The 9,281-nt window shown below is 58.3% G+C and overlaps 1 protein-coding gene across 1 annotated transcript; it reads left to right on the top strand.

The window, feature by feature from the left end:
* Positions 1 to 564: 564 nt before the first annotated feature.
* JPH4 (junctophilin 4) lies at positions 565 to 7,218 on the top strand (the record flags this gene model as incomplete). The annotated part of the gene is made up of 5 exons (XM_084240631.1): positions 565 to 958; positions 1,634 to 2,402; positions 5,250 to 5,368; positions 5,676 to 6,208; positions 7,135 to 7,218. Exons 1-5 carry the CDS (start codon positions 580 to 582, stop codon positions 7,216 to 7,218), a joined length of 1,884 nt encoding a protein of 627 aa, XP_084096757.1. The 5' UTR covers positions 565 to 579.
* Between the last annotated feature and the right edge of the window lie 2,063 nt (positions 7,219 to 9,281).

Below are 9,281 nucleotides of genomic sequence, written 5' to 3'. Positions count from 1 at the left end.
CCTTACCCACCCTTTATCCCCCCACCTCCGCCCCGGGCCTGGGAAGCCAAAGAACCAGGGCAGAAGAGTCCTGACAGCAGCCGGGGAGGAGGGTGGCCTACGACTTTACCCAGCCCCCTCTCGGGACCCCCCCCCAAAAGTGCCGTCCATACTGGACACTTTGGTGTTCTAGGTTGGAGAAGTGGGGCTCCCGCTTGGGGTTGGGCCCCCAAGTCCTGGGAGGGGCCCTCTACAAGAAAGGGAGGGTGGGGGAGCCCCTGTGCCTCCAAAGCTTAGGAGGTGCTGGAAGACGCTGCCTAAGGGTTGGGGGTTGGGGGGCGGTGCTGATGCCCCGGAGCCACTGGGCCAGGGAGCGGCGGGCAAAGAGGAGGGGCCTCGCTCGCCACTTCCCCCCCTCTTTCTCCGCAGCCACTCAGGATGAGGGTCCGGCCCTGCCAGCCCGCGCTGGGGCCCCCCCGCCCGGCCCCGGTCTAACTGCCCCCGCCCCCAGGCCTCGCCCGGCTCCCAGGCCCCCAGCCGGCTCTCCAGCCCCAGGATGCGCTGAGCCGCCGGGGGGCTGAGGCCGCGCCAACTACATGCATGTCCCCCGGGGGCAAGTTCGACTTTGACGACGGGGGCTGCTACGTGGGGGGCTGGGAGGCGGGGCGGGCACATGGCTACGGCGTGTGCACCGGGCCCGGCGCCCAGGGCGAGTACAGCGGCTGCTGGGCGCACGGCTTCGAGTCACTGGGCGTCTTCACGGGGCCCGGCGGACACAGCTACCAGGGCCACTGGCAGCAGGGCAAGCGCGAAGGGCTGGGCGTGGAGCGCAAGAGCCGCTGGACGTACCGCGGCGAGTGGCTGGGCGGGCTGAAGGGGCGCAGCGGCGTGTGGGAGAGCGTGTCCGGCCTGCGCTACGCCGGGCTCTGGAAGGACGGCTTTCAGGACGGCTACGGCACCGAGACCTACTCCGACGGAGGTGCGGGGCCCGGCCCACTACTGTCTGTCTGCCCTGCGGCCTGGCCGGTGTATGCCTTTCCCACCCATGCGCCCCCCCACCCCACCCCAAGCCCCTCTGCTTTCCTATCCGCCTTCCCCGTCGAGGAGCGCCCCTGGCGCCCATCTTTCCGCGCTCTCCACCCATCATCCTACCCGCCTTCCTCTCGTGTCGGTGCCCTGCCTGCTTCCCCTGCCCTCACCCTTTCCTGTCCGCCTGTCCCTCACACCCCCACCTACCAGACCCTCACATACCCCCGTATGCCTGTCCTTTATACCACTCCTCTCTGCCTGCCCCCCAACACCACCACCACCACTTCATCATCCCGCTGGCCATTCGTTCTGTATGTTTGTCACATGACTCTCTTGTACACCCTACCTCCGTCAGGCAGCCCGTCCCCTCACCTTCTGGGTTGCTTCACACCCCCTAACCTGCCTGTCCCACCCCCACCCCCCAGCCCCCCACCCCGGCGCCTTGTCTACCTGCGCTGCCCATCTCCTGCTACTTGGGTCTTCGCTCTGCGCTGCCACACCTTCCGACCCAGCCCGACCTCCACAATCACTGTCCCCACCTCTCCCACCTGACACTTAGGCTTCCAGTGGCGCTCGGGCCCTGGGGTGCAAGGAGCGCCGAGTCCTGACTCTCCCCCTCCCGCAGGCACCTACCAGGGCCAGTGGCAGGCCGGGAAGCGCCACGGCTACGGCGTGCGCCAGAGTGTGCCCTACCACCAGGCGGCGCTGCTGCGCTCGCCCCGCCGCACCTCCCTGGACTCCGGCCACAGCGACCCCCCGACGCCACCCCCGCCCCTGCCCCTGCCGGGCGACGAGGGAGGCAGCCCCGCCTCTGGCTCTCGGGGCGGCTTCGTGCTGGCCGGGCCGGGGGACGCAGACGGCGCGTCCCGCAAGCGCACGCCCGCGGCCGGCGGGTTCTTCCGCCGCTCTCTGCTGCTCAGCGGGCTCCGGGCCGGCGGGCGCCGCAGCTCCTTGGGCAGCAAGCGGGGCTCCCTGCGCAGCGAAGTGAGCAGCGAGGTGGGCAGCACAGGACCCCCAGGCTCCGAGGCCAGCGGGCCCCCGGCCCCAGCGCCGCCCGCCCTCATCGAGGGCTCGGCCACTGAAGTGTATGCCGGCGAGTGGCGCGCCGACCGGCGCAGCGGCTACGGCGTGAGCCAGCGTTCCAACGGGCTGCGCTATGAGGGCGAGTGGCTGGGCAACCGGCGGCACGGCTACGGGCGCACCACCCGCCCCGACGGCTCCCGCGAGGAGGGCAAGTACAAGCGCAACCGGCTGGTGCACGGTGGCCGCGTGCGCAGCCTCCTGCCGCTGGCGCTTCGGCGGGGCAAAGTCAAGGAGAAGGTGGACAGGGCTGTCGAGGGTGCCCGTCGAGCCGTGAGCGCAGCCCGCCAGCGCCAGGAGATCGCTGCTGCCAGGTGGGCATCCAGTACAGAGGCCAAAGCTGGACTAAGGGGAGAGGGTACCCTAGGGACAGGGAAGGGAGGCGGTGCCTAAAGGGAGACCAAGACTCAGGTTTCAGGGCCTGTTGGGAAAGAGCAGGCCAAGGGCCGGCAGTTGTAGCCCTGGGATTTTGGGGTGTTTATATCTGAGGCTACAGGTGGAAGTGGGTGGCTGAGTGAGAGGAGGCGTGTAAGACTGTGTCTCCGTGTCTTTTGTGGGAGTATGTTATTGTTGTGTGTGGGAGTAGCGATGAGTGCTGCCTTGTGCAGGCCCAGAAACCTCTGGGAGCTCAGACATGTGCCTAGCTGTCCTCTTCTTGCAGCCAGTCCTGCCTCCCGGCCTGAGATGGGAAGCAGCAGCCCTGGACAGACAGGGAGTGTCCATTTCTAACCACATCCCAGCCTGCCCACCATCTGATATAATTTTACCTTTGGGCCCTGGGGAGGTCTAATTTGTACAGCTGACCTATCCACCTCTCAGCCTTGCCTCCTTTGACTCCCCTTATCTGGCTGATGAAAGCTGGAGAGGAGGAAGCTTGCCTGTAAATGAAATTTTCTTTCTATAAATCAGATTACATTTCCATGCACAGGAACCTTGCTAGCTAAAGCAGTGCTGTCCAGTAGGAACATAATGTAAGCCAAATACATAAATTCAAATCTATTTGCCATATGAAAAAAAATAAAAACAGGTGAAATGAATTTTAACTATATATTTTTATTTAAACCAATAGATCCAAAATATTATCATTTCAGCCTATAATCAACATAAATTTTAATGTGCTGTTTTACATTCCTTTTTTCTTCTAAGTCTTTAAAATCTAATACGTATCTGACACCGCATACCACTTCAGTTCAGGCTGGCCACATTTCTATATGTTCAGTAAGGCCATATGCTGAATAGCTACATGTGACTTGTGACTATAAGATAGCACTGATATAAAGAAAGCCAAAGATTGCGTGTGTAATGAGATGTACAGGCCTCTGATTTATACAACTCACACATCGTTTCTATACTTCAAGGGGAAAAGGGGCACAGCTGAAGGACTTTATTTAAATATTTAAAGGATCAGAGATTAAGATATATCCAAATATGCTTGAGCGAGTTTGTATAACGGGTGACAGGGCATGTGTGTGTGTTTCCATGTGCATGAGCATGTCATATCCAGAGTAGATGTATCTGTAGATACATCTGAGTGCCTGGGTGGTTAGAGTCCAGGGTCTTAAGCCAGGAAAGGGAAGGGCGCCAGGGACAACTTAGGCTAGGTAGGGAGCCGGCATGTGCAGGAAAAACTGATCTCAGTATCTAACTGATAAGCCAGTGGGAGGAGGCTGGTTGGTCTCCCCAGCAACAGGCCTGGCAGTCCTGATTGGCTGCCAGCTGCCATGGAAACAACAGAGCCTCAGCAGCAGGTGCCTCTGCCAGGTAGCCTGAGCCTGGCCTGATGCCTCAACACAGACTGGGTCTACTCCCTAGGACTTGATCATTCATACCCTCCATACTCAGAAACAGGTCCTTGTTAGGATTCCAGTTTCTTGGCTGCCAGAACTCAGCACAACCCAATACTGAGATCCCCTGAGCCCCAGGATAGGGCTCATCACATAAGTCTGAAAATCCTAAGACAGAAGAACAGGGTTATCAGATCCCACTCCCTACCCCTCACCCCCCCATCAAGCCTACTCAAATAGGACCTAAAGGTCTTTGACCTTTAGATTTGAGGGAAGGAGGCTGATCCTATCTCCCAGTACATAAGCTAGAGATGGACCTAAGGCTGCAATGGATACCACCACTTTTCTCCCCCACCCTATATTCAGGCTGCCTTCGTTGGTCAAATAAAACAGACCTGTGGCCAGAGGGTGTCCTGGGTCTTGATCCATTCAAGCCTGTGGCAAGTATATCTCTGCCCCTTTGTGCCCCACATTCAGTGAGGATTACAGATTACAGAACTGATTTAATGACACCAGGAAACCTATTAACAGCGGAGGATAAGAAAGAAGGGAAAATAGAAGAAGGCTCTGCTATCAGAGGGCGAACTGGGAAACTACAGTGAGGGAAAGATTGATATTGCCTCTAGGTTTTCTGGACCTAAGGAGCAGGGCAGAATGGGAGGGGGATTGTAGAGGGAAAACAATGTGGTGACAGAAGAGGCTGAAGAAAAGCAAGATAAAAGAAATTATCAGGACTTGAAATCTGCAGTGGAAGAGGCAGGAGTAAATAAGGGGTGGGGGGGTTAGGGGAAGAAGGCAGGCGAAGGTTCCTAACAAGGGGAGGAGGGTGGCCCACAAGGGCAGGGTGGGTGAAACTGATAGGATGGAGGTACAGGAAAATGCCTGGGACCCATGGAGAGCTGAGTGCCCCCAGGGGCCATGACCAGAGTTCTTGACTAGAGGCACCAACAGCAAAGAGGGCAGGTGAGCTGGTTAGCCCCAGCAGGTGTGACTGCAGAGGGAAGTGCTAAGAGAGTGCAGCCTCATTTGTCACTGGGAGGGAGCAGGATAGGAATGAGAGTTGAGGGCCTGGGCCCTGCAGCTGGAAGAAGGGAAGTGTTACTACAGGACGTAACAGTGGAAGGGCGTGAGAGGAGCAGGAGGGTGTGATGAAGCAGGCATAGCCCAGGTTTAAGAGAGGAAACCAAAGGCGAGCTACCCTGCTGGGCTGGGCATGGCTGTCCCTGCCAGAGAAAGGGCAGCAACTGGCATTGTGAGCAAGGGTGAGGACTCCAGAGCTGAGCTCAGATCGGGAGCATGGGATGTGGTGAGACATGGGGCCTCGACCATCTGAATGGGAGGCTGGTCTGCTAAGTCCCTGTCCCTGGAACCCGACAGGGCAGCAGATGCCCTTCTCAAGGCTGTGGCGGCCAGCAGCGTCGCGGAGAAGGCTGTGGAGGCAGCACGGATGGCCAAACTGATAGCCCAGGACCTGCAACCCATGTTGGAGGCCCCAGGTGAGAGGGGGTGGCGACTAGGGTGGGAGGGGACTGTAGGGCTCGGGAGTGGGGAATCCCTGCGGGAGACTGGGGAATCTGAAAAGCCAAGGTACCAGGATTCAAGGAGATGGAGGGTGGGTGCCAGGCCTTGTTGTAGGGAATGTATGAAGTAGGGTCGTAAGGACTTAGGGGTAGGGGCTTTTCAATAAGAGTCTACAAGCCTGGGGAGACCAAAGTCATAGGAGGTGCCAGATGGGGATAACGCTGTGGCTTTGGCAGCCCAAGAAAGTTGGGTCCCTCTAATCCTTGGTTATCCCTGCCCCAGGCCGCAGACCCAGGCAGGACTCAGAAGGTTCTGACACAGAGCCCTTGGATGAGGACAGCCCTGGGGTGTACGAGAATGGACTGACCCCCTCAGAGGGCTCCCCTGAACTGCCCAGCAGTCCTGCCTCCTCCCGCCAACCCTGGCGACCTCCTGCGTGCCGGAACCCACTGCCTCCTGGAGGGGACCGGGGTCCCTTCTCCAGCCCCAAAGCTTGGCCTGAGGAGTGGGGGGGGCCAGGTGAGCAGGCAGAAGAACTAGCTGGCTATGAGGCCGAGGATGAGGCCGGGATGCAGGGGCCAGGGGCCAGAGATGGTTCCCCACTCCTTGGAGGCTGCAGTGACAGTTCTGGAAGTCTTCGAGAGGAGGAGGGGGAAGATGAAGAGCCTCTGCCCCCACTGAGGGGCCTAGGAGGCTCAGAGTCTGAGCCCCTGGCCACGCCAGTCCTGCGGGGCCTGTCCTCCAGGGGTCCTGAAGCCAGGTGTCTGACGGAAGAGCTTGAGGAGCCCGCTGCAACCGAGAGGCCTGCCCAGCCGGTGAGACACCCTCCATCCCTGCTTTGTGCGTCTGAGGCTCAGCTCCTTTCTGGCCCCTCTCCTCAAAGCCTAGCCTCTCATCCTTTCCAGACCTCTGATCCCCTGAGGGGCTTTGATTTACACTCAGCTTCCTCTCTGCCTCCCCAGTTCTTGGACCAAATCCCACTTCAAAAAACGAGAACTTGGAGCTAGAAGAAACCTTAGAGACCTTGATGTCCAGCTCCCTCATCTGACAGATGGGGGAACTGAGGCCCAGAGCTTTAAGTAATTTGCCTGAGGTTATAAACCAATAATTAACAGTAGTGCCAGAACATCTTTCCCTGTTCTTCCATATCATTTCCAGCTCCCAGTTTCCTACTCCACCCCCACCCCACCCCCACACTTTCTCTCTTCAGTGCCCAGAAATAAAAAAGGAAAAGCTTGTTCCCTCCCTACCCCGACTCTCCCTCCCTCTCCTGGGAAGAAGGGAAGTAGGAAAGACGGCAGAAAACCAAGAGGGGTGGAGTTTCCCTAGAACCCTCTGCTCTGATTGGACTCCTGGCTTTCTCCGGTCTCCTAGCAACCTCATCCTCACCCCTTCATCCCTCTCCGCTTTACTGCAGTACCGACTGCTGCTGCCAACGTCTGCTACTAAGGCCAGGCACCTTCTGCCGGGGCCACGTGACATGCTGGTGGGAGGGAGGGAGGTGAAGGGAGGAAGGCGGAAGGGCTGTCCCTGACTTGCTGGAGCCAGAGGGAAGGTGGGGCCCTGCTGGGAGAGGAGAGGTGTTTTGTAATCCAAAACAGGTTGGCAGTCCCCCATGCCCGGGCCTCTGAGAGAGGTACCTGGGACTCCATTAGCTTTGCCACTTAAGCCAGCACAGGACGTAGGAGGATGTAGGAGCTGTTGCTCGGGGCTGAGCCTGCATTTCCCCCCGTCTCTCTAGGGAGCTGCCAACCCCCTGGTGGTGGGAGCCGTGGCCCTCCTGGACCTCAGCCTGGCGTTCCTGTTCTCCCAGCTCCTCACCTGAGGCTCCTTCTTGGCCTAGTTCTGGCTTTGGTTGCTGCCTCTTGGCTCCTTTGGCCTGCCTTTTTCCTCTTCCTCCTCCTGGTCGTTTTTCCTCCTTTCTTTCTCTTTTTCCTTGCCTTTTTTTGTCCCCTTTGTTTTGTCTCTTGCTTTTTCTTTACCCTCTCAGATTCTCTCATTTATTCTAGACCTGTCTCTGTCTTCCTCACTCCCTCCCCGACCCCTCCCTTCTCTCTCTCTAGATTGTTTACATATGAAGGGCTTTTCTTGCTCAGAGTTGCTCTCTTCTCTGAGACATACAAATCTAAGTCAGACCATTGCCCCTCTGCCCTCCCGCCTTTTCTTTAGACCTGAACTTTGACGAGGGTGGGGGTTTGGTGTCCTGAGGAGTCTCCTGGAAGCGGAATGGAAAGGAGGAAGAAAATGGAGAAGGGGTGACAGAATACTGGGCAAGGCACGGGCCAAGCTGCTGTGGCTTCTTGTCCCAGGGGGCCTAGTGTCCCTCGGAGGCCTAGTGGAAAACTGGAGGAGCTAGAGCCCCCCTCTCTGACCCTGGTGGACCCTGTATCACTCCGAGCACTGAGTTAGACTCATGTCTAACTAGGCCCTTCCTGAAGGGAATAGGGGAAAGGGAAAAAACGACTCCCTACCATCTCTTTCTTTCCTCAACAGCCAATCCCTCATCCAACCCACCGGGTGGCATGCCATGACAAGACAATGTATAAAGGAAAGAAAAGTCCAGTGCAGCCAAATCCACCCACTGATCTCTCCCACCCTTCTCTCTCCCCTAAAGTTTATTTGGTTGGTCTGGACTCACTTGTGGCCTTTGATTAAATTTCTAAGGGGCCTGAAGAAGACATTTCTACTGCAGAGGGATAGAGGCACTTAGCAAGGACACCACGCCCCAGCTCCGGCAGTTGTGGCCAAGGGGAGGCAGTTCTGGGGAGTGGAACTAGACACAAAAACAGGAACTCACAGGGCAGCAGGAGCTGGCGAGTTTAGCAATCTCAAAGTGGGTTATATCCCTTCCCCCATCACATCAGAACCTTGTGAGATGGGAAAACCACAGAAGGAGGGGATCAAAAGAATCTAGGTGCTCACCCGCTTTCCAGGCAGGCCAGAGGTGAGAGCCCGACCCGGGTGGGTGAGAGGCGGGTGGTGAGCCCTGTTTGAGGTGTGGCTGATCCCTGGTACTAGCTTTTTCCCTGGGGGCAGGAAGCCCTAGGAAGAGGGGACCATAAGGTCCCTGGGGGATCTTTCCTCCCTCCCCTGCATGAGGCAGAGGCAAACTGCCTGCCAACCCCCTCCCTCAAGGAATGGCCTTGCCTGGGAATGCCCACCACACACACCCTCTTCTTTTTTTCTAGTCAAACTCTGTTTACTCCTTGGCCTGCCTTCCTCCTTCCTCCCCTCTCAACCTTTACTTCTGATTTCTATTTCATGGAATTTGGGATTGAAGTTCAATTACAACAGTGCCGACAACACCAAGTCTTGCAGGAAAAAAAAATATAAAGAAATTTAACAAAAAAAAATATATTAATAAAAAAGTTCAAAAAAGGGGGGGGACTGTCATCTCCTTTGGGATGCGATGGCTTCAAACCCCAGCTGCGACTCTCCGGGCGACGAGAAGGACGAGGACCCTTCTTGGGCACCCCCAGGCCTGTTCCACAGTCTCTCCCGCCGGCCCTTCACGGAGAAAAGCTCCTTCCCCAAAACGCCAAAGCCCGAGGTCAGAGGTCGGAGGAACCGAGCGCTCAGCCCGGCGCCCGGGCGGGGCGGGGTCCCGGGATGGGGGCGGGGAGAGGGAAGGCCGAGCCCGAGCGCCAGCCCCGCGCGGCCCTGCACCAGGAAGCGCTGGGGGGAGAGGAGCGGCGCGAGAAGCAGGTGAGGCTGGCGCTGGGGCCGGCGTCCAGGTATGGGGGGCCGAGGCCGCCTGAGACCCGAACGGGGGAAGGAGTTTCGCGGAGGCGCTAGCTCGGGCCGGGGAAGGAAAGCACTGGCAGGGCCAGGGATGGGACGCCAGGTGGGGCGCGGGGGTGAGGGGAGGGCAATGGGCGGGGTTCTGGC

The sequence above is a fragment of the Talpa europaea genome (assembly GCF_964194135.1).
Source record: "Talpa europaea genome assembly, chromosome: 8".
NCBI lineage: Eukaryota > Metazoa > Chordata > Mammalia > Eulipotyphla > Talpidae > Talpa > Talpa europaea.
Note: the sequence above shows the minus strand (reverse complement) of the source record. Positions and strands in the feature narration are given on the sequence as shown.